At 37.6% G+C, this 27,503-nt stretch overlaps 1 protein-coding gene across 2 annotated transcripts; it reads left to right on the top strand.

Moving 5' to 3' along the window:
• The first annotated feature begins 392 nt into the window (after positions 1-392).
• On the top strand, positions 393-27,431 carry tnfrsf21 (tumor necrosis factor receptor superfamily, member 21). Of its 2 annotated transcripts, XM_077220199.1 has the most exons (7): positions 470-871; positions 6,665-6,878; positions 6,990-7,295; positions 8,821-9,336; positions 17,451-17,716; positions 24,546-24,756; positions 26,137-27,431. In XM_077220199.1, exons 1-7 carry the CDS (start codon positions 791-793, stop codon positions 26,364-26,366), a joined length of 1,824 nt encoding a protein of 607 aa, XP_077076314.1. In that variant the 5' UTR covers positions 470-790; the 3' UTR covers positions 26,367-27,431. The 2 variants fall into 2 exon arrangements, with proteins under 2 accessions (XP_077076313.1, XP_077076314.1); XM_077220198.1 differs by having other exon boundaries at positions 393-871; positions 6,665-7,295.
• The last annotated feature ends 72 nt before the right edge of the window (positions 27,432-27,503 follow it).

Consider the following 27,503-nt stretch of genomic DNA (forward strand, 5'->3'; position numbering starts at 1 on the left):
GACAGAATTTTCATTTTTGGGTGAACTATCCCTTTAAGCTTGTTAAAATTTATTTTAAAATATATTAAAATTGTAATAATATTTCACAACATTACTGTTTTTACTGTACTATTTTTAGCCAATAAATAAATGCAGCTTTGGTGAGCATAAGCGACTTCTTACAAAAACATTTACAAAAACATTATTCCATTTTGACCAGTAAGGATAAGTTATTAAAGTCTCATTGTCCAGTTTACTGTAATGATTTGCCACAATGTGTGCCAAAATGTTAATAATTAATTTTGTTTGGTACACCCGGTACGCACTACCACCTGTGCAACAACTTTTTAGTCTAAAGCCCTGTAGTGTACACTACTGTACACTTTACACTACAGCAGCCCCAGTATCTTCCCGGAAACCGTCTCGGATCAGGCCCGTGATACGGCGAATATGAGCCAGTGGCGAGTTTCGCTAGTGACGTGTGTCGCCAGTTCCCGCCCATCATCCGCAGCTCGTCTTTGCGGCATAGGGAAGAGAATCCGTAACCTGGACAAACAGCAGCCAGACTTCAGTCCACAGATCCATCCATCATCGCTATGGGAATTATAGCGTTCTTCTTCCAAAACGAAGTGCTTATCCACTACTCCTTGAAACCCGTGCACTCCGGGCAACAGACTATAAAAAGGCGTCAGTGGACGAAATGTGTGCACTGAAGGAATAAGCCAGCAAAGGGACAATACCTCACAACAATGTGGGTGTCCTGTTGATGCGAAGATGCTGATGCTCCACCTATGAAGCCGAAAAGTAACAGATGTGGACCTGGGCATATTTAAACAAGAGTGATTCCATTGGTACGATGCCCGGGAAAATGTCTATGACTTGTTCGCTGATGGTAAGTCAAGGATACATTTGTTTTCGCATTATGCTTCCTTAGTCCCCTCGAATATTCTGGCTTTTGTTCTATTTAAAGGGACAGTAGATGTACCTGGTGTCGCACTTGGTTGTATACTACAGTAGTGAGGATGGAGTACAAAAAAAAAGATGAAGACAGAATATCAAATCAATTATTTTTATGTTAGAGATGTTGTTACTGTGGCGCACCTAGTTTTAAGGCAGCTTAAGATGGATAAATAGAGCCTGGATGGCAAATATTGTCATTGTAGCCTATTGTTTGTGTGACAGTTTTTTTTTTGGTAAATCATACATTAGTCAATATTTAAAAATTAAATAGCTAAAAAAACAATTATATTAAATGTTGAATCGTTAAATGTTAAATTAGGGACACAACTTTACCTATTTTAGGAGATATTAAAACGGCAAGTAGCCTGTGCATTTTGTGCTTGAGTATACATCATTCTAAGAGCATTTGGATTTTCGTTGTTCATTATTATGACTTATTATTCCAATATATCAGACATTACAGACATTTGCTTTACTTAAAATCCCTAGTTATCATTTTAAATAGTCACTTAATATCCCTTTTTTTGTTTTGTTGATATTGGCCCTTATATTAGGCTATTTATTATACTAAAGAGATCTACATCACTTAACATCCCTATAGTCATGATTTTAATGTAATTTATTTAGTATTGAATATTTTATGAATACCATTTATCATTTTAAAGACATTGGCATGACTTATGTCATTGTATCATAGGCAATGGCTTTATTGTTTTGAATACCCAAACATGACTTAACATGCCTAATGTATTGTAAATATTTACATGACTTAATATTCCCATGTAGTATAAAGTCAGTTGAGGTTAATTTGGTATATCACGTCAGACTGGCTCATCCATTAGCAAGTCTTTATCAGGGGACCATTAAATCCCTTAATGCAGCTCAGTTTTCAAAAATTGGATTTAGTTGTTTGATATCAGTGTGGGCTGATATACATTATTAGCCTCACAACGCCAGAAGGATTAGCAGTTTTTTCTGTTAGTTTAAATCATCCATGCACCGTTGAAAATGTATTTATTGGCATTAGGGCTGCAACTAACGATTATTTTGATAATCGATTAATCGGACGATTATTTTTTCGATTAATCGATTAATCGGATAGAAATTAAATTAGATTTTTTTTTTATTATAACTAAATAAAACCGTAAATCAGGGTATTTATGTGTAAAAGTGTACTTTAAAAAGTGCAAAAGCCACACATTGAGTTTTACTAATATCAATATTTGCATTGTTTTTAATGATAATTGCTGATGGCAAGTTGACAAACATGATTATTGTTAAAAAAATGATATCCAACATATTATGTTTTAACAATTTTTGTTAAAACAAATTTACACAGACATGTTGTTCAGATGTGAATATCTGAACTAAAAACAAACTAAAAACATCTAAAATATATAATTCATTTAATTTTTATTTAAAATTAATTATATATAAGGAATATAAGGATAAAGAATATAATATATATTATATATAATATATAAAAGAATAATATAAGGATAAATTGATTAAATAAATATAGAAAGACTGAAAACAATTGTGTGAATGTAGAGCCGCAGTAGATCGCGTTTGAAAAACAATTAAAACTTAGTAGACAAATGCTATAAAAAGAGAACGGAATGGAGGTAACGTTACCCAGCAAGCTAACAGGCTTGAGTAAAGGACAGGAGAAAGTATGCAGTAGTGCACAAGCATTCGCTGAAAACCACTGAGTACAGTGACTAAAAAACAATATTTTACTGCTGCTGTTATTAACTGCCTTTATATTTAGTGCTTCGCTTTGTAAAGACCGTTTTAATTTAACCTATTTCTGCGGTAGCGCTATTTTAATCCATCACTTACGTTGCGAGCGAACTGATTGCGCAACCTGAGGCTCGAGACAAAATACAGACATCCCAAGATCCCGGAAGTCCCGGGAGTCTCCCGCATATTGATTGCGGCTCCCTGATGCCCGCGAATTAGTTCAAACTCCCGAAATTTAGAGCGCGCAAGCGAGACAGAAGAGACTGCTCCAAACCGTGTAGCGCGCGCGCTCGGCAGAGCGCCTGAGGGAGAGAGACCTTGCGTGTGTGTGCGTACCATAGACAGGTGCGTACCAGTAAACGCTCCCCGTGACGTAAGCAGACCAACTAATCGATAATGACATTCGTTGACAACGATTTTCATAATCGATTATAATCGATTTTATCGATTAGTTGTTGCAGCCCTAATTGGCATTGACGCAAATGATGGAATGTTTTTGGCAGGTGGCCTGACATTTGCAGGAATATTCCTTGCTCATTCATGCCGCCTGCAGACTGATTGGCTGTTGTCGATTATAAAATGGGCATGAATGGCTCCAGACAGGGAGTGTTTCTTCTTGCTCTGCAGTCTTCAGTTATGATGTGTCGGAGCTGTAACAGGTGCCCTGTTTTTGTCGAACAGAGTCTGGCACATGGAGTCCTTATGATATCACATTTGTCCCTGTGTCTGTTCTTGTAGATTTACACCCTATGTTGTCTTGAGAATCAACAAATAGTCACATTCAAAAACCCTATCCTGAAGTCCATCCATAGATAAATTAAATGAAAACCCCAGATTAGTGTTTTTTTATGACACTTTTACATTTGGTCTCTCCACATATCTTTAGTATTTAGTTCATCATTGATTACTCAGTGAATAATTAAAATAATTGTACAGTTATGTAAAGTCTATTCACCCAGATTGCAAGCTCATGTAATCAGTGAAACCGCGAGTCCATTTACTCAGTTTAGTCAGGAAACCCCATGAGTCAATCAGAAGCATCATATGGTTAGCTCATAGTCAACAATCAAGCATTGTAAACTGTAAATTAGTGCTATGAATAATTTAACCTTTTAAAGCTGGTCATATTTAATGCTATTCAGAAAGAAAGAAAAAATAAATCAAAGTTTACTGAACTTTTAGACAGAAATATTTGCATACATGTAATCGTTGTTTCGTATCATATTTAATATATCAGGCTTTTATTCGTAATACAGTATTATATAATGAGAATATGGAGTCACACTTGAGGAGGAAAAAAAACACTCAATATTCAGAGGCACAAACTGAGCAAACTTATGTAATTTGGTTTTTGAAAACTGTATAAAAATCACTTGTCATTCTATATCTCCCAATAATATGTTTTATTCAGATTATATTTAAATGCTTAGTTTTATGATTACAGCTTATGATCAGAAGGCATATGTATTAATTTAGATTGTGTATATTACAGTTTTTAGAATTTCATGTATCACATATGATACAGTACGCTTTATGGTCAATATCTTTTGATCATTTGGTTTTCTGATCAGCAGAAGAGAAAAGTAAGCATTACTCTTAAATTAATTTAAGTGAATTTATGAGTGCATGAAGAGATATTCTGGTGTCTTTAAAAGTGGCACTTTGAAAGTCACAGTGCTCGAGACATATCGAGACATTACACAGACATGGATGATCGAATATGCGAATACACTGTCACATAATAAGTCACATCTATATAAGCTTTCATAAAAATGCCCAAGACTGTATATTAGTTTTCATACAAGTGTCATTTTAACCCAGACACTGTTTTGGGTGGGATGAGAAGGTGGAGTTGTAACATGTCTTACTGTTTTGTACATCATGTCTATCGAAAGCAAGAGTGCGTGAAAAAGTGTTCCTCTTATCTTAGGTTGTACGTTCCTCTTTTTTCAAAGCCGGTTGAAAGGAAACTTGAGGCAACAGTGTATTCATTCTTTGCTTTAGTAGCACACTAAGCGAACAGACATTGTTCTGTCATCAGTGAAGTTGTCCCCCTCGCTGGCCTACTTCAAACCCTCGTCAGTTCTGGTCCTCTTCTAGAGCTAAGGCCGCTGGGAAAGGACAGCTTTGCCTAATCGCTATTCATGTTCAGTGTGTCCTCCTGAAACAATCCCCATCACCTCACGAAGAGCAACACGTGTATCCGAGCCCAATCGGTCTGGCATCGTCCTGCGGTTCCCAGCGATGTCAGTATGTGTTGGCTGGAGAATATTAATGTCACGTTTGTTTTGATTCAGCCCTCTCCGTATTAGCAAGGAAATTAGTCTTCTGCGCTTTTTATAATTCTTCTGTGCGGTCTGTTGTTGAGGAACTGTAATAAAACTCCAGGGGATTCACGATCACCAGTTAATAGAACTTTGTGTTTAGAAACTGATGATGCAGCGAGGCCCTTGTGTGTTGGATGTTCACGCTTTCCAGCATCATATTTTTTGGTGACGACTTTTGTACTGAGCCCAAGATGCCTGTCGTGGCCAAAGCCCCATTTATGTGCGGAATTAAAATGTGGGCTAGCATCATAAAGAATATTACCGTAGGTGCAGTTCACATGCTGTGCAATCAGCTTTGCTGGATGTGCCGGAGAGGCATCGTTATGATGGGAATTTGGCTTTCAATGGGGCACGTTCAAGCTGAAGAAACTTAAGAATGGCTGTGTTTACAGGCTTCTTGTTATTAAAAGTTATTTTTTGAAGGTCACCAGGCTGTGAGAGTGCTGTCAACACATTCCAGGGTTCAATGTTGTTGAAGTGTTTTTGCATGGGTGATTTGCTGCAGACTGCGTAAATGTTATGCAGACTTTTATTGTCAGTGTTTTAGAGAAGAATTATGACTTGCTCACATTACTGGCTGGCTGCTCACATAGCAGACTAAGGATAACATGCATGGCGATCCAATTCCACTGCATTTTGATGTCACAGTATAAAGTTCTTGAGGTCATCCGGACCTTATAGTATGATATCAATAAAGATATTTCATAATGCTCATTACCTAGGTATAGTTAATATCATGGTGATTCTTCCCTTTTTTGATACAATCAGTCAATCAGATCTTTATTATTAGCCCAATGGACAATTGTTTTGTACAGTATACTCTTTGTTTTATCAATTCATTTTTATTGGTTAACAGTAAATATACACATTAAGACCCACCCATCCGGGACAGTGCACATTGGTGTTTTTCATTGCATGGAGTGGCTAAACTTTACAGTTACGGCCTGATTAAAATTGAAAAAAGGAGAACAAATATGTCTACATTCCCTTTGGATGAAGCATTTTGAAAATCTTCCCAAATCACAAGTGAATTTAAAGGAGTTTATAATCGGTCCAAAGAAAAATGCATTAAGCCCAAAGTATACTTCGGCCGTCTGCGTTCCGCGTGACGTAATTTTTGTCCGTGTGCAGCACAATTTTTGCGTACGCACTGACATCGTGTGCACAACAGCGCATGTGCGAGTGACTTGAGCGCTTGAAAACAAAGTCCTCTAGATAGTTTGCATGCACCGAACGTGCTTTTCCACATTCACAGCCAAAGGAGTATATAAAGCTCTTGCACTCAACTGTGTGTGAGACGAAGCGGAATCCTGGAAACATTTAGTCAGATAATCCATTTCACTCAGACGTCGCTACTTCCGATTCTGCTTCATCACAACTTTAAATGACTGTTGGTTAATATTCTTAAATTAGCGACTCTTCCGAAATGTCAAATTTGTCATGTAGTTGTTAAAAGACATAAATATGCAGACATCAGAGAAAAAAACTTGATTCCTTCCCAGTACAGTGGTCTTTATTAATATATTATTGACTCTTCTTACAATACAAACCGATGACACAATGGTCATTCATGCTAAAAGGACAATATTTTGTGTTTCGATTGCTTGAATAGTCATTGCATAACAGTCTTCTTCTTGTTCTTTCATTGTTGTTAGCTTCTGTTGGTCGGTGACGTCTTAACCCACACACTGAACCCCAGCCCGACCACAGAGAAGCCCTTGTCTCCTCGGCACTACCAACACATCGACCCCGCCACTGGTAACAAGCTGGTTTGCGACAAGTGTCCGGCAGGCACCTACGTGTCCTCCCACTGCACAGAGGCCAGCATACGGGAATGCAGCCCCTGCCCGGGCGGCACCTTCACCCGGGGTGAGAACGGAGTTCAGCAGTGTCACCCCTGTCAGAGAAGCTGCCAAGCCCCTTTTGTTGAGAAAACTCCCTGCACGTCCACCACTGATCGGTTGTGCATGTGTCCGCCAGGTAGCTTCTCCCAGGGTGGAGGGTGTCAGCAACATTCATTATGTCCACCAGGGTGGGGCGTCCGAAAGCGAGGAAGTGAAACAGAGGATGTGCGCTGCCGGCCCTGTCAGCGTGGCACCTTCTCCGACGTGGCATCAGATGCTCTGAGGTGCCGAGCTTACTCAGATTGCACGTCTTTGGGCTTAACGCTGCTGATTAAAGGCACAGAGAAGACAGATAGTGTGTGTGGCCCAGTGAGTTCAGTCTATGTCCTACTTGGAGAGGCCTCCATTTCCACGGTTTCCAGCAATGAGTCAGCATATAGAGGTGAGAGTGAAAAAGCTCAATGTAGAGCTATTCCTTACTGATTAGAATGTGTCTAGATAGATAGATAGATAGATAGATAGATAGATAGATAGATAGATAGATAGATAGATAGATAGATAGATAGATAGATATTGATTAGATAGATATAGATTATAGATAGATAGATATAGATTAGATAGATATAGATTATAGATAGATAGATAGACAGATAGATAGATATAGATTAGATGTATAGATATATAGACATAGATAGATAGATAGATATAGATTATAGATATATATAGAGATAGATAGATAGATAGATAGATAGATAGATAGATAGATAGATAGATAGATAGATAGATAGATAGATAGATAGATAGATAGATAGATAGATAGATAGATAGATAGATAGATCTTTGTTTGTACTAGTGCTTTCATCCACTGGTTTGGTTGTTACTAACAGCTCCTGTTACTAACAGCTCCTCTGTTCAACATGATTGCTCAACCCCTTCATCAACTTCCCTAAACTGGTGTTTTAAAACAGCAGTGGTTGTATGTGATGTGAATATATGGTGTCCACCTCAGCAGGGTTTCTTTAGAGGACTCTTTTTTGACCTGTATGGATGTAGCTGTATATGAGATCCTCTTCTTAGTGTCTGCTAGGCATTTGAAGACTTAATGCTATAGCCGACTGTCTGAATATTGTTATTATAATAATACATGCACCAAAATCATTTATCATCTTTTCATTTACACCTGCACTACTGTTCAAAAGTTTTATGGTTGATAAGAGTTTTTAATGGTTTTGAAAGGGGTCTCTTTATTTTTATCATTGCTGCATTTATTGTTGTCACATGATCCTTCCCAAATCATTCTAAAATGCTGATTTGGAGGACAAGAAACATTTCTTCTTATGATCAATGTTTAAAACAGTTGTTCTGCTTAATATTTTTGTACAAACATGATACTTTTTTTCAGGATCCTTTGATAAATAGAAAGTTCAAAAGAACAGTGTTTGTTTGAAATAGAATCTTTTGCACCATAATAAATGTCTTTACTGTCACTTTTGATCAATTTAATGCATTCTTGCTAATTCAAAGTATTAATTTATTTTAAAAGAAAATGTACTGACCCCAAACTTTTGAACAGTAGCGTGTCAAATGTGTCAATATATAATATGTAAAAATAAAAAATGTGAAATCGTAAAAACAATGTTTCACTGAAAATTAGAAGAATTATAGTTGATCCCCCTGTTTTATCTTACATTTCCATAAGAGGCCAATTTCTGATTCCTCAGTTTGCCTTGACAAGTTTTTGGGTCAGATCTGAGCAGTTAAAATGAGAAATCCAGTGAGATTATGTTGGCTTGAGCAGCATATCTCCAGTTTGCTCTCTACACAGGCAAGCTTAATGCTGGATTAAAGTTTTAGATACTCTCCCTTCTGATTTGTTGTCTAGGTTAAGCTCATCTTTAGGTCTGTATTTAATTCTGTCTCTCTGTCTCTGTTTTTGCCTGCTATTAAATGATCCATTCTGCACACAGCAAGTACTGCAGTTTTACCAGCTGCAGAGACTCAGGATGTAGCCGAGCCAGCCCTAAGTAGCACAGAAACAGCCCTCGGCACCGAAGACATTCACCCAACCACAGCTTCCTCCAAGGCTAGTGAGGAAGATGAAGGACTCTTAATCGCTGCAACTCAGGACCTTCCTAAATCGCAACACAAGCTCTCCGTATCACGAGACCCACAGCTTGACAACCAACAGGCCGTGTCTGAGGGCAAGGCCCAAGGTTTGGGTTACCGGCCTATCCGCAGGGGTTCGCCGAGGCCTAGCACGCACAAGCACTTTGACATCAATGAGCACCTGCCTTGGATGATAGTCCTGCTGCTTCTGCTGGTGCTGATAGTGATCGTGGTATGCAGCGTAAAGCGCAGTTCGCGGGTGCTAAAGAAGGGTCCAAGACAGGATCCCAGTAGCATCATGGAGAAAGCCATCCACAAGAAGCCTAGCTCTCCAGCGCAGGCCAAGGAGAGGTGGATCTACTACTCAAATGGACAGGGTGAGTTAAAACTGGCTAAACAACTATAAAAATATAAACAATAAAAAATAAAATTACAGAGCCCTTAAAGCTGCAGTAGGGAGTTTTGAGAAAATGTTGACTTAGCCTGAAAATTTGAACAAGCACAACTGGTCCAACCCCCTTGCTCTCTGCTGCGCTACAGCCCTCCCCCCACAGCTCCTCCCCCACAGCTCCTCCTCCACAGCTCCTCCCCCACAGCTCCTCCCCCACAGCTCCTCCTCCACAGCTCCTCCCCCACAGCTCCTCCTCCACAGCTCCTCCCCCACAGCGGAGCCTGCCGTGAACGCGCAGGCTAGTAAACAGGACCACCGATGACGGCGGATTATAAACAGTTATGGCACATTCACTAATAGGGACGAAACATTAACAATATGCTTTACATTGACTATGGCCTGTCCATACTTTGACTACAAACTTGGTCCTCAAATCATTATGTATTTTGCAATACATGTTACTTTATAACGTTGCACTCTTTCTATATGTTATAAATAGCTAGTAAGATAACGTTAAAGGATTAGTTCACTTTTTAAAAAAACTTTTGCTGATAATTTACTCACCCCATGTCATCCAAGATGTCCATGTCTGTCTTTCTTCAGTCGAAAAGAAATTAAGGTTTTTGATGAAAACATTCCAGGCTTTTTCTCCATATAATGGACTTCAATAGGACACAAACGTTTCAAGGACCAAATGACAGTTTCAGTGCAGCTTCAAAGGGCTTTAAACGACACCAGACTATGAATAAGGGTCTTATCTAGCGAAACGATCAGTCATTTCAAAAATAAATAAAAAAACGTATAAGTTTTATAAGCACAAATGCTCGCCTTGCTCTGTTCTGTGATGCACGTTCGTGATCCTGTTCGAACTCGTTCATCCAAATGAACAAATCTTTTTTCGAGTCATTTCGTTCATTCAACGAACGAAATGACTCGAAAAAAGATTTGTTCATTTGGATGAACGAGTTCGAACAGGAGAGTCACGAACGAAGGTACGCGTGCAAGAGAGGGGTGATCAGCGCGTACACGAGCGTGATTGACACTGCTAAGACATTCCTCCTGGCTCTGATTGGTTGTTTCCGACCGGGAGCGGTGTATTTCTGCAAATGGCAATAGGACCACAGGGAGGAGCCAGAGGAGCTTGATTTTTTCACAGATTATGTCTCATATTCTACTGTCAGGACATAATGACAGTTTTAACAAATATTTGTTTACAAAAGTGACCTACTGGAGCTTTAATGGACATGGTGATTGTAAAAAAATAATAAACAAAATTAGATGGGAGGAAACATTATATTTCAATACTTTCATGTTCAAAGTTCAAAGTTTTTCTGATGGAAATAATATGAGGTGGGAGGAAAAACTATATTTCAGTACTTTTTGTGGGCGAATGCAAATCTTTTTTTAAAGAACACAAAAGCATTGAAATATATTTTTTTTCATCACCATGTCCTTTTAGGTGGTCTGTATAAAATAAAATTTCCGTTTTTATTTTTTTACTATTTTATTTGTAATTGTAATTATTTTATTGTAATTTCTCACCATTTATATTAATCATTTATCACCATTTTTGGTCAAAATGTCAATAAAATACCTGATTAAATTGTCTAGTCCAAACAATTTAAAAATAATCTACTTAAATTAAAAAAAATGTATTGCCAAAGTATGTTTTTTTCAGACTAGGTGTGAAGAAGTTCGTTAACGTAGAGATGTAGAAACTGAAAATTGAATTGCTTAATTTAAAATCAAATTTATATTTAACCAAATAACTTAAAGGTGAAGTGTTTATTTTTTCTATGTTAAAATACTTTCTCCTATCCCAGGTAATCTATAAAGTAAATCATTCATAGGTTGATTTTCCCAGAAAAGTGTAAACACTGTGGTGGTTTCAAAACATTGCTCTGTTTGTTTGAGAATCCCAACCAGCCCAGCATAGCAACAATGATTCAACCAATAGCATGATTTGAGACATGGCTATTTGTTTGACTGACCAGTGGCTTTACACATTTCACCTTTAACTAGAACTAGATTGTTAAATGGCATAAAAAGATTTTTTTTATCTATATGCTTTGGCAGATGCCAGTCACTCACTTTGCAATATGAAAAGTGCCACAATGAATTTCCAATGCACTAGAGTATCTGTGGATCTATCATCACACCAGTGCTGTTAATCCCATTTATTCTGCTCTAGAAAACACAATATTGTATTGAGAACTTCAAAAGTTACGCAAACAAGTCCAATGTCAAGATCACCTCTCTCGTTTTCTGTCAGTCACATGATCATATAGAACCTGATCTCCTGTTTCTCGTTCTGCTCCTTGGATAGCCTTTGCTTTACTTCTCTGGGGTTTCTCTTTTGTTATTTATTTCACACTCTGTGCCCCATAACCTGGTTCTTACAATGCATCAGAGGCTGCTAGGTTAGCTGGGTTTGTTGTGATGGGTAATGGTTTATATTGGCCTCAGATATATGCCTGTGTGTGTGTGACTGCTTCAAACATGAGCAGTTGGAACCAGATTATTCCAGTTCTTTGTGGTTTAGAGTTAGAGGAGTTTATCAGCGGTCATGCCCTTGTGGGAGATGAGAAGATGGACTGAATTATGTGTCTTAAAAGAGGTGTCTGAATTCAGGGTATATTCTGCTAGGGACTCGTGCTTTAGCAAACCCCTAACCATAAGTATTGAGTATGTAACTCACACTGTACGTAACTCGTTCCACACATTTGTGCTACAGATGTGACTTGTACCTTAAAAGGATAGTACACCAAAAAAGTACAAATTTTCATCACTTAATCAGCCTCAGGTTGTTCCAAACCTGAGTTTCTTTCATCTGTTGAACACACAAAAAATATATATTTTAAAGAATGTTGGCAATCAAATAGTTGATGGTAGCCATTGACTTCCATACTAGGACAACTCACACAGAAGTCAAACCAAGCAGCTTTGTGTTGGTCAAAACAGAGGATTCACATGACCAACTAAACCTGAACAAAATGTGCATGGGGAAATCATTCGCCCATGTGCGAAATTCCCAATCACGTGGATATCTATTCAAAAGTCTGTATTTCGCCCATTAACATTTGCCAAAAAATGATAAATGTGTCCACACCTTAACACCCTAGCAACCTAACACAAGATTCAAAAAGTAAATTGGCCTTGAAAATAGTGGAATATCAAGGAAAGGGAAAAACAATGACCTGCTCTCGAGGATAAAATGTAAATAAAAATAAAAAGTTAAACACTTCCACCAGGTACAAAGAAACAAAATATTTGCGCTATTTTTACTGTGGTGTTTTTCTCCCATGCACTCTTAAACATGAACAATTGCGTTGTTTATTGACTTCTGCGAGCAAATAATTTATTACACGCTAAACTAAGATCCTCCTCGAATCATGTTAGAAAGCACAGGTAACCTTTACACAGCCGGTTGCCTCCACAAACACAACAAAAAATTTCGCTAATGCATTCAAGGTGTGTAATTGGGCGGCCTGAAGTGCATGTGCATGTGTGTCCGTTTACTACATTAGTGAAATAATGGCCATAAAGGGCCGCATGGGAAACATATATAAAGATGAAGGAGCGATCGTACAAATAATGAATTCTTTCATTGGAGGTATAACAAAGCACGCATAGCGGAGATCAAAGACATAGAACCACCCGCATGTACGCCCCATATAACAACCTCTGCAATAGGTGTTATCTATAAAAGCCCACTGCCCAGAATCAGGGTGGGCTGGGGCTTTTATAAGAGATGATTAGGAACTTCATGGGTGAGCCTAACTCTGCCAGCATTTTGTGTAAGAGTCAGGGAAACTCGGGGGAAGCTTGTAGGATCCCCTTGCTAGCGCAACCTCCCCTGGTCTTCATCATTGTTTTGATGGGGAAGTGGTAATTACTGCGGCTGGTATCGTGTATGAGGTGTCAGGGATTTATGGGATGACTGCGTTGCTGTGAGACATTCCGGCAAAGCCACCACGGCGACTCACTAAAAAGGGGAAGTCCTGACTCCCTTTGAGGATCCCTTTGTTTCCCAGCCAACCTAGACCTGTTGCAACCGGTTTGCTACCTCATTTGATTTCTCATATGAAGACGATAAGGCTTTGTTCTGTTGTAAATGGCTGTGGCTGATAAGCTATTGTCCTTGTACATGCAGATGATCTATAACGTGTTTCCTCACATTCACATAATACCTTTTGTATTGACAGCCGTTACTATGATGTGCATACGGTGGTCGATCACAAGTGGTCAGCCATTTACACCTGGTAGTGACGCGTGTCTCAAATACGTCTCCTTTAAACACAAAAGGGTGATTTTGTGACTACATGCTTCTCTTGTCAGTGTGTTACTGCAAGTATTTTTAAATATTTTTTAAATATTATTGCATGCATATAGACAACATTTAAAGGTACAGTGTGTAAATTTTAGCATTTAGTGGTGAGGTTGCGAATTGCAACCAACAGAAGTTACGGTGGCCGACCGGAAAAAATATTGTCGCGTCTTAGACAGCAGAGAGTAGCCAGTTAAGCAATGAGGGTTCTTTACAAGGATAAATTAAGAAATAATATTTACTTAATTATTCAGTAAAACGAGATGTTATTGCGAATATTATTGTTACTTGTTCATCATTGTGTCAAGTGTTTTATTCACAGACTTTAGCTAGCTTCTTTAGCTACGAAGAACAACATAGTGACGAAACGTGCTCTAGTAGTTTGTCCGTTTACCGTACGTTCACACCGCCGCCAACTTGAGCGGCAAAGAAGCTCTGGACGCCCTGTCAAGGACGCTTGTCAAAAAGTACGGGGAAGCTTGTTGACGCTTTGGTCGCTCTGACGTAGCAGGGAGAAGAGAAGTGTCACAACATGAAATGTCACATGAGATTAGTGTTTTTGTATTCCACTTCACTGCTTTTCTATTTAACTATGTAAACACGCGCTAGACTGTGTGCTCGAGCTTTGTGTCTTTTGCCGCGTCTCGCGCATGTCACAGCGTTTTAAAAAACACGTCATTCGAGTTAAAATAAGTTCAACTTTAAGAACAAAAATGTAAACTATCCCAGCTATTTTATCCCTTTTGTAACTGGTCCCTATAAGCAAACAACGTCATATCATAAATGATAGGAAACCCAGCAACGGCGATTATTAGCCTCTCCTCCATTTTATCTGAACTAATGTTTTGGTAGGAAATAAAGTTTACATCGTGTGTTTCTCCGGAATCAGCCAGCGTGGAGGACGTCTATATTCCGATTGGTTGCTGGCTTTTGCCGCTGCTTGCCGCTGAACCGCGTCATAGCTCATTACCTTAAAGTTGAGCTACTTTCAACTTTCTGATTGACGCTCAAGACGCTCAAAACGCAACGCCGATGGATTTGACGCTCCTTGCAGCTGAGAGAAGCCAGCTTCCATTGAAAATGAATGACTTCCGGTAGCTTTGGAAGCTCAAGTTGGCGGCGGTGTGAACGTACAGTTAGAGGAGGGGTAGGCAAGTTCGGTCCTAGAGAGCCGCTGTCCTGCAGAGTTTGTTTCCAACACTGAAAAAAACCTCACCTGCCTATAGCCTTAGTAATCCTGAAGACATTGATTAGCTTCTTCAGGTGTGTTTGATTAGGGTTGGAACTAAATTCTGCAGGACAGCTGCTCTCTAGGACCTAACTTGCCTACCCCTGGTTTAGAGCTACTGTAGAAACCTAATAGCGCAAAAATGGCTATTTCAATGTAAGGGGACCCGCGGTGTGTGTAGATAGAAATGGCTCATTCTAAGGTAATAAAAACATAACGATTCATCATGTAAGGTCTTTATGGTCCACTGAAAACAGTATATGATATTGCATTTCTGTCAACACATCCTCCTAAATATTACACAATGCACCTTTAACATTGAACTAAATGTGAAATTCTGAAGGAGAATGACTGAAATATTATTTTCTTGTAAACATATTCCAATAATTTTTGTTTTATTTACTTAGAAAAATATATATTTTTGCAGTGTAGAAAGTCACATAGAGTTTAAGAATAACATTATACTTAAGCACATACCTTCAGCCTTGAAACATTTGTATACACGCTGTACATTCAGATAGTGGTGGCACATGTTTTCCCAGCATACCATAAAAGTTGCCTTCTGGACTAGAGCAATTTAGTCCATAACGCAGTACAGTCATAGACAAGGGAAAGTATCACGCAACCTATCGACTTCAGCCTAGATCACTCAGACAGAGCACTGTCATGCCGGAGCGACCTCTGGAAACGACAGGCGAGAGGATGGGCAGCCCGCAGGCCTTGGCATTTTTAGATCCGCAGTACAGTCAGTGGCACGCTAACCCTCAGAGAGCTTCAGTCAATTTGCTACAGATGGATCCCAAATAAGATAGATCTGGCTTACAGATAGATGTGTTAATACCTTCCAGCAGTTGTCCCCCACAGTCATCCTGTTACGCTGAACTCTGTCACCTTCATCTTCAGTAGACACGAATTCAACATGGATTGATCCGTGTTCTTTTATGTTGGATTCTCTTCATGGAATATTACATAATTTATCATTTGTTCTTTGACAAACAAGAGTTGTTCAGAAACTATAGAATGCAGTTATTGATATTAAAGTATTACTTTGTTTTATTTGATATATTTATTACTTTAAAATTATCTTCTTTTTTTACAGCTGTTTAACAGCATTTAACAGTTTACTGTTTACAACAATATTTTTTCACTTTTTTAATAGTCTGCTTTTACACAATAATTATCAAGCAGGTAGATTGTCACATTTTCTGGGGAAAAAAAACCTTGTGCTTGTCATAAAAAAATCACCTTAGCTTGGAATGCATTGTATTCTGCTCCATAGCAGTATTTGTTTAGGATCATTGATATGGCTCTTGTTCTTTGTTGTGACTCTATGGGATTTTCCCACACAATTTGGTGGAGGTATATATTGGTGGAGGATATATTCATGTTTTATCATTCATGTCTAAAGCACAAATGGTGCTGGATGAGTTATAGTACTTGCTGGAGTTTAATACTTTGGGGAACATTCAGATCCCTAACCCTAAGTATGAGCGTTAGCATACCAATAATAAGTATCAAGTGGAAATATGCAAAATATATGCATGTCGTGCAAGTTAAATCATTAAGATTGCGCTCACATTTCTCTGAGGTTCACTCTTAAAAGGATTCCCTAGGAGGCAACTGTTTGTCACACTACACCAAGTATATAAACACAGGCATCAATCTAGGTCATTCTTATGACCTTATCCATGGGACAGCATGTCCCACAGAAGCCGCTGGTGCACTGTAACCCAAGAGTGCTGCCCTTCTACACTGTATGATGCCATTCGCTAAACTGTGTCTGTCTACACTAAACTGCGCCAACTGCACATCATGCTGACTGCATTACACTTCCAAGACACATTAATGGTTTTGGATACAGCAGATACAAAAGTCAATGCATATACTACCGTTTAAAAGTTTGGGGTTTGTTTTTCATCAGATGTCTCTTAATGTTAATCAAGGCTGTATTTATTTGAATAAAAATACAGTAATATTGTGAAATATTTTTACAATTGAAAATAACTGTTTCTAATTTAATATATATTTTTAAAAGTAGTCTATTCTTGTAATGGCAAAGCTGAATTTTCAGCATCATTATCATTATCGTCTTCAGTGTCACATGATCCTTCAGAAATCATTCTAATGTGCTGATTTGTTGCTCAAGAAACATTTCTTATTATTATCAATGTTGAAATCAGTTAAATGTATATAATTATTTATTTATATAAGTTTATATTTTATATTGGATACGGTCAGGATTCGTTTACAAATAGAAAGTAAAACAAATATTTAAAATGGAAATCTTTTGTAACCTTGCAAGAATGTCTTTACTAATGTGTTTTATCAATACAAAGCAACCTTGCTGAATAAAAGTATTAATTTCTTAATGCATACACTATGGCCCCATATTTTGAACTGGACTGTTTCACTAGACTGTATCCATGCTGCACTGTAATATATTGAAGGTAATACCATGGTAATGTTGTACTGTACTTCTCTATAAGGTTCAAACTAAGGTATACAGTAGATGAACATAGGATTGACTTTTGCTCTCATTCTTTAGGTGTTGACATCTTGAAGCTGGTGGCAGCACAGATTGGCAGTCAGTGGATTGACATGTACAAGTCTCTGGCCAGTGCCAACGAGCGAGAGGTGGCCGCCTTTTCCAACGGCTACTCGGCAGATCATGAGAGGGCGTACGCTGCCCTGCAGCACTGGACCATACGTGACAGTGATGCCAACCTGGCTAAGCTGATCAATGCCCTTCACCGCCAACGCCGAATTGATGTAGTGGACAAGATACGCAGTGTCATGGAAGACAATCCTCAGGTGAGCATCTCTAGGTTTTCGGTTGACAATCAAGTGTGGTTTTTTTTTTGCAAAAAACATTTTCAGTCACGGACATCATTGTAGACGCAAGCTTTTTACAGTCAGCCATGATTACTGGATGAACAAGTGAGCCATTTTCAGCTGGTCATGTGACCTCAACTTTGCGGCACCCATGAGGCAACATGCTTCAGGTAGAATAACTTTTATAAGGCTATTGATACAGCTGGACTCATTTTCTCATGTTTTTATTCTTATTTTATTAATATTTGTATTGTTTTATTTTATATTTTATATAAATATATATTATTATTACAGAAATATATTATATTCATAGTTTAAAAAATATGGAGAAAAAAAGTTGATTAAATATTTTATATTTTATGTTTGTAGTAGCAAACATTTTTTTCTGTCATGGTCAAGCCACAAGCTGCTGTATTAGTCAGGCCACGATAATTGATCAAGTTGTAATGTGTATATAGTCTTACATAACACTCACGCCCCAGGTCTAATAACACTCTATTTGGATAAGACGTGTGCAGAAGGGTAAACAAGCCGCATGAGTGCCTCATGACTCCTGGCTGCATCCCATTGAGCTGCATTACTAATGACAAAGGCCTGACAGGCTACCGGAGATGGAGGATCAGTCATCAACATTCATTTTAGTGTTTCAAGCCTTTCCTGTGTGCAGATTTGATAAAAAGCCACTTTATTTACTCTGTCCTTGTCTCAAGGTCACTGTAGATGGTGAAGTTAAGGCTTTTGGACAAATTTTGATGCCACTGATATAACCAGGATAAACTGAGATAAAACTCTCAGACATATTTAAATGCCTGCCTGTCAACGCCGCCTCATAATCACTTAATTGCCAGTGCGGGTGTTGACTTTCACTGAACTTGCGTCTGTAAAGGTAGAGCATTCTTAGAGCACATCTTGTTCATATTTTTCGAGCAGTTCTCCATTCATTCACATCACTAGTCCTCATGTGTTTTTACGAGTTTAAAGGAGTAGCTCACCTTTAAATTAAAATTTAAAAATGATTTTTTTAATCACTGAATATTAACTATGACTATAAAAATATATATTTTTATTTTTATCAATAACTACTAAGCAAAATTTGGTCCCAAACTGGCTTACGCCAGTCAAATTGAGTTTCATTTACCCCAAATTTGCAAACTCGTTATTTAGATCCCTGTTTTCTTTGTTGTTGTTTTTTTTTCTTTATTAATCTTTGTCTATTTCATTTATATGTTTATTGCTAGAAAAATGGCAAACTGCCACCAAAAAGAAGATATTTGAGAATCATTGAATATTATAACTAGGGCTGTCAAGCAATTACAAATTTGAATTTAATTAAATACATGATGTGCCAATTAATCAGTCTAATTAATTGAAAATTAAATGTGCACCAGATTAATCTGAGAAATTACCCCCAGAAGATAATTTAAAGTCATAATTTACTTAAATGAGAAAAGCATGAAATAAACATTACAAATTTTGTAGATTTTTTTTTTATTCAACATATAATTTATTACTCAAAAACCTTTAGGCTACAATGGCCATGATTTTTATTTTATTTTTTCAGAAGCTGTATCTGAATTGGTATTTAGATATATTATATTTATTGCAGCTGAGATGTGGTATGAATGCATAAATCATTTCATAATATTTTTGTATTAATGGGTTTTAAATTAGATTAAAGGGATAGTTCACCCAAAAATTAAAATTTGGTCATCATTTACTCTCATGTCGTTTCAAACCTGTATGACTTTCTGTCTTCTGTGGAAAATAAAAAAAAGATAATTTGAGAAATGTGTCAATCAGTTGTAACCAAAACAGTTTGGTTACCAACATTCTACAAAATATCTTCTTTTATGTTCCACAAATGAATGAAATTCATAAAGTTTGAAAAAAACATGAGGGGCAGTAAATGCTGATGGGTTTTTTGGGGGGTGAACCATCTTTAAGAGGACGGACCGTGAGAATTACATGATGGGCCTGGTGAGGGCATTTTCTGTTTCTCTGAGCAAAAACATGATGCTTACAAGATCTGATTTTGAATTAGCGATGCTGAATGAAAATGGTAAAGCAATGGGGGGTAAAACTTCATTATTAGAAAGAGCTGCATTAATCAGAGCCACATGTTTCCAGATCAAATCACTTGTATCCCATACTCCACAGTGCCACAACACGCATAACCTCGCGTCAGGTGAATGAACTGCACATGGTAAGAAAGAGGCAGATGTCAGTGTCAGATTAAATGTGTTAAGGACGTTTAGATTGAGATATGTTCGTCTTTGGTCACTTTGATGCCCAGAAATGTCCGGAAAGTAAGGAAGGAATATGCAATATGTAATCAAAAGTTTAGTCTCTTGTACTTTTTAATTTCATATTCATTCTGATTTTCTCTGGGATTCTTGTGGTAATAGTTATTTTACTGCCAACGAAACTGTGTGACGTGCATTTTTATGAGTTACAAAGGATACAAAGTCATACCACTTGTACTCAACATGCAAGCAAACCTCAGATAAGGGCCCTCAGAGGATAAACACACCCAGCGCTCCACTTTCCATGGACGCCAGCCAAACAGCCCCAGAACTTTTAGATGCTGTCTGTCCTGTGCTACTATTTATGGACAAAGTTTTGAACGATTAGGAACAAAGAAGAACAAAGAAGTTTTGTTTATTTTTTTAAATGTATAATGTTAAAAGTCCCAATACCAAGCTTTCTATAGTCAGATGTGGACCATGCGCTGTGTGCTGTAGGTGGTCTTGTTGAGTCTGGAGCAGTGTTAGCTGCGGTTAATAAGATCAGTGAGGGAGTGACACACTTTCCACATCTGTGGCTTGTGTCCCGGTGGGTGATGGCACAGCGTTCTTGGCGGCTCCCATGTTGTGGTTTCAGACGTTTGCCAACAGCTTTTCTACTGGATGTGAATAGAAAAGATATTTGGATATACGCCCATCCTTCTTCCTGCGACATGCAACTTGTCTGAACAGTAGACTGCGTGCTCAGAATAATGCGTTTGTTGGTGTCGTTGACACTAGACCTTAGATATGGAAACGGGGCAGATTCTAGTCAGTTCTAATACAAACAACATGGGTTCTACAATAAGATAATGTACATATATGTGTACATATATACTGTTTAAAAGTTACAAAGTTTTTTTTAAAAATACATTATACATTTTATTCAGCAAGGAAGCATTAAATTGATCAGATATGACTTTTGAACTTTCTATTCAAAGAATCCCGAAAAAAGTATCAGGGTTTCCACAGAACTATTAAAGGGCCCCTATTATGGATTTTTGAAAATGACCTTTCATGTAACAGCTCTAAGTGAATGAAAACATCCTGCAAAGTTTTAAATCTGAAAGTGCACTGTATATAAAGTTATTGTCTTTCGTAAAAGTCGACTCTTGAGTCATTGCAATGAATCGTTTTTCAAAGGCGTTTCGTTGTGACGTAAAAGACGAAACATTAGCATATTGCCCGCCCACTTATTGCGCGTGCAGACACCAGGGAAAACTTGAACCTCAAACTGGCAGCTGATTCCGGATGATACTGGATAGCATCATGTCGAGAAGACTCTGTGCTCTACAATGTGAAGGTAAAGCCAGTTTTTTTACACTGCCCAAGGATGAGCATGTGAACAATCAGTGGTTAAAATTCATCTTTACCACAATACCACAGCAGTAACGTTATAATCCTAAACTTTTGCTGTGTTCCCTTTATTTTACTGACGACTGCTTCTCAAATCTCGGAGTTCAATGCAGGATTCGCAAACCGCTTACTCTTGAAAGATGGTGTTCAAAATACTTCGTTTTGAGTTTTATATTGTGTATGTCTCCTGCTATCTGGTTATCTCACATTATTTCTGTCTTACTGAGATACTTCTGATAATCAGTTGTGGGCCACCATTACCTAAAACTGTGTCTATTAATGCAGATTGTTTGTCGTTCTCACTACTTTGAAGAAAGATTAAGCATAGAGCAAGATTTGTTTTACCAACGTTTGTTACATCAGTCATTCACGCTAGGGCTAAGCTAATGTATGCACTGATATTGAAACAGTTTCCACATGTTCACCACAATAAAGTAGAAAAATACTCGGTAAATAAGTACAAGTAAAATAATCGGTTTGTTGATGGACATGCACTTGTTAATGCTGATGGTGAGGATTTACAGTAGCAACATCTCATAATGTGACTAACTTGAATGACTAACTTAGTTCTTCCAGTGTTTCATCATCGGACTCACGCTCACATTGATATGGTAAAATCCACGTCATTGTTCGTTACTGTGTTTAGTTTACAGTGTAGGAAGCCTCAGGACAAGCAGAGCTGACGTTGTTATGGCAATGGATGTTTTTGTTTTCGACACGCGCGCTGTTGACTGTAGACCAATCACAACAGACTGAGCTTTCTGGCCAATCAGAGCAGAGTAGCTCGCGGAAAGGAGGGATTTAGAGAGATTGATTCATCTGATGAGTCGTTTGAGAATAATTGAAAATGTGGTGATGAGCAAATGTATATTATGAGAAAATGAAACAGTGTTTTGACCTTTGATGCATGTAAACCTGTTGTAGGAGAATCCAAAACAACATTAGGAAACTTTAAATAGCATAATAGGGGCACTTTAAGCAGCTCCACTGTTTTCAAAATCAGTAATAATAAGAAATGTTCCTTGAGCACATCAAAAGTCATATTGACAAGAATCAATTACATTTTAAAATATAATAAAAATAGAAAAGTTATTGTAAATTGTAATAATATTACACAATATTACTGTTTTTACTGAAAACTCTTAAAAAACCCAAATTTTTTGACATTAGTTTCAAGCACACTAGACTATACTGTAAAAAGCTCATTCTCAGTATTGTCAACACACACAGTTTTATTCTTCTACAATTATTTTTATTTTTTAGATATTTTTACAATTCATTTGAAGTATGTATCTTGGTAGTGCTTGTTGACTTTTGCATTGCAGTAATGCGAATTGTGTGAGGAAACGTTTAATTGGCATGAAAATAATGTCAAATTTGAAAGAAAAAAGAAAAGATATTTCTTTTTGTACATTTATGGGGGCGCAAGCTTTTGCAGTTAGATACAGATGGGTAAACATTTGCCAGCAATGCACACCAGAGAGATGCATCTGTAATTGCCACAGTCATTCTGGTTTCCCTTGTAAAAAAAATCTATTTTTGTATCTCGCATGTGCTGCGGCACACTTACTTCCTTCCTTTCAGCTCGTATAGATGACTTCTGGGACAGGGTGGAGAAGTCTTATCTGTCAGCTTAGTTCTTACTGTTTCAAGGAATATTTCACCCACTTTGAAAATTCACCCTCATGTTGTATTAAAATTATATGACTTACTTTCTTCCGTGGAAGATAAATCATAAAAGTATTCCATACCGACCCCCCCCCCCCCCCCCACCCCCCTGAAGTCATCACTGTGAGTTGTCATATTTAACTAATTTCCCAGAAAAACTCTCAACTATATTATGTACTTTTGCAATTGCATGAACAATATCACACAAAAATACCTGTAATGCTGCATTACTCATATATTAACTTTCTTGGCCTCTTGTGTTGCCATTTTACTGGTTTATTGGTGGTGTCTTTGAGTTCAGAGCTGTTTTTCTCTATGTGGGTTGACTAATGAATGACTAAATGTGATCTCTCAGCGAGCCACTCAGAGTAATGTTCTGCTTTTCTACGTGCCATTGATTATTCACTGCTGATTCCAAGGGAGACTTTCCCGGAAATGGAGTGGTTTCCATCTTTCCTACAGTTCGGATTTGCCACTTCAAAAGTCTGAATACCTGCCCAGGCTATTATTCGCTTCCCTGAATAGCTTATGTCAGGATTTCCCAACCACAGCTTTTTTAGTGGCTGACCAAGTCTATTTGATTATGATCTCAGCTGATACATTACAATCAAATGATTCCCAGAGAACCCTATAAAGGAAAGAGTTTGTTTTTTAAGTATTAAGCATCTTTTACTGACATTTCCTGCCTCTAATGTTCATAAACAATGGTTGTATTCATAGATTTTTTATTTATTTTTTGTATTCGTAAAAAAAATTTAAATGGAAATTTTAGAATTTCTATCAAGCATTAAAAAGAAACATATTTTATTTTAGTAATGTTATTATAATGCTGTGCATTTATTATATATTATATTTTATTGTGTATTATTATTCATTTATTTATTTTTTTACCATGAGCACCTTTGATATAGAGTTGATATAGATAATCCAATACAGACTAAAGAACAGTACTAGAATGTGGTAATAAAATCCGGATTGTACCGACTTGCTGTGAACTCATTCTAGCAAATGCACTATTCATATTCAAACACATTGGCATAACAAGTATGATTTGTGTACAGGGTACAAAGGGGGAGGGGGGGGGGGGGGGTTTGTGAATGTAACACAGGCCATGTGCTCTGTGGGCAGTGAATTTCTGGCTGTACTTGATCTTTTTCATCTGTCCTCCCATGACGCAAAGGGCAACAGGGACAGGACTCCTGTGGGTGGTCCAGGTCTGCGAAGGCCGAACCCTTTGTACTGACCCGGCCATGGGCACATAGTGATACACTTGTAGAGCCCACACATTAATACAGTCATCGCTGTCTATCAGCAAAGACCTAAATTCTTCCAAATCCATTACTCACATAATAGTTGTTCCAAGAAATCGTTGTTTGTCCCGACAGGCTACACTTGTGAGTTCAGAACAGCTTGAAAAGAAATCTCTAAACAAATATGTGTGTGCCAGAATGATTTTCTCATCGCCGTCATTAACATGTACTGTGACACCTCTTTTGCCGTAGGTTGACCTGAACAAGCTAATGACGGCTGTGAATGTAAGCCATTGTCTGAGCCCCAGCCATAAGCCTTTAGAGTCGCCCGGTGTGGTGGAGCAGTCCCCCATGGAGCGCACCAAGGGATTCTTTCCCGACGAATCCGAGCCACTGCTGCGCTGTGACTCCACTTCTAGCAAGGACTCTGCCCTCAGCCGGACGGGCTCTTTTATAACCAAAGGTAAGTGCACATGGATGAACAGGAAACCAGCTAGAAAAATAAGAGTTGGTAGTAAAACAAATATAACAGGGGTGTCCAATCCTGCTCCTGGAGGGCCACTGTCATGAGTTCAGCTCTGACCCCAACTAAACACACCTGAACCAGCTGTTCAAGGTCTTACTAGCCATGCTAGAAACTTCCAAGCAGATGTGGCCATCCAGGACTGAGTTTGGAAACACCTGATCTATAATAATATATACAAATCTATAATAATATTAGATGAATTATTATTATTTAAATTAGTTTATCATAATTTAACTATTTAAATTAAAATATAATACAATTTAAATAAAATGTAACATCGTTTCAGTGGCCCGAATTCCTCAAAGATATAAACAGTTTTCCTCAAATACTTCAGTGTTTGATGATTTTTAAGGCTGATTTATACTTCACACGCGTTGGTTTTCATTTATACTTCTGCGTCGTTGTCCACGTTGAATTACATATGCAGAGGGAGCATGTGAAACCTGAGGGAGGGGTTCTAGCAGACCAATCACAACGCTTGCGTTCGCATAGAATTGACACGTTGTTACATTTTTGCAGAGGTGCACGTCAGGGTATACCAAAGGGTACGTGTACTACACACAGCCTACGACGTGAGTTTGACGCAGAAGTATAAATTGGGCTTTATTGTGATGAAAAGTAATTTCTTATAGTTTGCATATATGGCCTCCTTGTGGAAGCTTTATGTTCCTGCATCATATGTTTAACCGCTTTAAATATGAAAACGATTTAAATCATAATTTTTTCATTGATAGGCTGATACTTTTATTGTGTATTAAATGTTTTGTTTTTTTATTTTATATTAGATATATTTATTTTAGATATATTTAGAAATAATAATACATAATAAATTAATTAATTGAATATTATTTAAATAATATATATATATATATATATATAATCATAAAAAATATCTAAAACACAAATGTGATATTATATAAATAATAATTTATTGTTTCCTCATTCTGATTATATTTTTTCTACCGATATTATTTTATATAGATACAACTCATATCTCTCTCTCTCTCTATATATATATATATATATATATATATATGTGTGTGTATATATATATATATATATATATATAATATTATTATGATTTAACCATTTAAATTAGTATAATTAAATTAAAGTTTAAAGTATAATTTAAGTGTCCTAAATTGTTCAGAAAAAGGTTTAAACAGCATTGCCCCCTTGTGGATGCTCCATGTTCAACCATATATTGTATTAAATATTTTGCACTTTTCTTTTAGTAATTGACCATAAAGAGTATAATGAATAAGTGGTAAAATATTTGCTGTGTTAATGGCAACGCTGGATTCTTCTGTCCCTCAGAGAAAAAGGACACTGTGCTGCGGCAGGTGCGTCTGGACCCCTGTGACCTGCAGCCCATCTTTGACGATATGCTGCACATTCTCAACCCCGAGGAGCTCCATGTCATTGAGGAGATCCCGATGGCGGAGGACAAGCTGGACCGCTTGTTCGAGATCGCCGGGGTGAAGAGTCAAGAAGCAAGCCAGACGCTACTCGACTCGGTCTATAGTCACTTGCCTGACCTCCTTTAGACCTTTACAACATCTCACTAATGTCAGCTACAGAAGCAAAGTGACGGACACACAAATGTGCACTCACTCCGTTCCATTGTGTCCTTCAGTCACGTGCACGCAATTTTAAAACCTCTGGAATGCTCAGATGGGAGTTCATCTGCACATCAAAAGCTGCTCCTTGCGCTAGCATTCATATAGCGTGAATGAAGCGCTCTCTGGATACAGCTGGTGTCAATGCTATAACCTCTCTAACATGCAGCATATTCTTGCACACACCTCAGCATGATGTCTAACTCAAAAGCTATGATGTAAATTATAAACCAGTTTTGTAAATTGTTAAATCAACCATTTAGTCCCTTGACCTTGTTTTTATTTTATTTTATTATTGCTACTTCAAATTAACACATCCTAATTAGCAAGGTATTTTTGTTCCTTTATGTTCACGAGTATTACTACTGTAGCTTGTTTAGATCATTTGTTGTAATTTTTTTTGTTTTATGTGATTTCAAGGGCATTGAAAATCATTCCTACTCGTTATGATACAAATCATGACTGTGGATAATGTGCATTCACTATACAACTCTTAAAATAAACTCCCTTCCCATGTGCTTTTCTAATAAAAGAGGACAAAAAACAAGTACGATTGCAAATTAATTTCACACAGGCTAGAGTACCACCAAAAATTAATTTCACAATATTTAGATGTAGCATTTCAGTATTCATACTGCAGATATGTGGAACAGAGAGAATGTCTCTGTTAAACTCTGTTAAATCAAGTCACTCTGGTGCTAGATGTCAAACAATGGGATAGATTTTGATTTTATCCTAATAACAGGGTGTTTATGGTCTTTTGACCGCTGAACTTAAAGAAAATGTAGGTCAAGACGAAATAGCAGTTAGTAACTCTCCTGGATCTTAGGAGCGTCGGATGAGCCTTTTAGAAACAAACAAGGACAAAATCATGAAGCGGAAAGATATGTATTCTTATGGCTGTTTTAAAGTGTAACACATGTAACCAAGACATTTATTATTGTTAATTATCATGTAACCTGAGAAATCAACAGATTAAAGTTTTTGTCAAAATTTGTGGTTGTGGGTTTTTTAAGAATAGTAGTCTTAAATTTTGCTTTGTCCATGAGATGCACTCAGTTTTGA

The sequence above is a fragment of the Siphateles boraxobius genome, unplaced genomic scaffold (genome assembly GCF_051911475.1).
Source record: "Siphateles boraxobius isolate OS27281-9 unplaced genomic scaffold, OSU_SipBor_1 8, whole genome shotgun sequence".
NCBI classification, from domain to species: domain Eukaryota; kingdom Metazoa; phylum Chordata; class Actinopteri; order Cypriniformes; family Leuciscidae; genus Siphateles; species Siphateles boraxobius.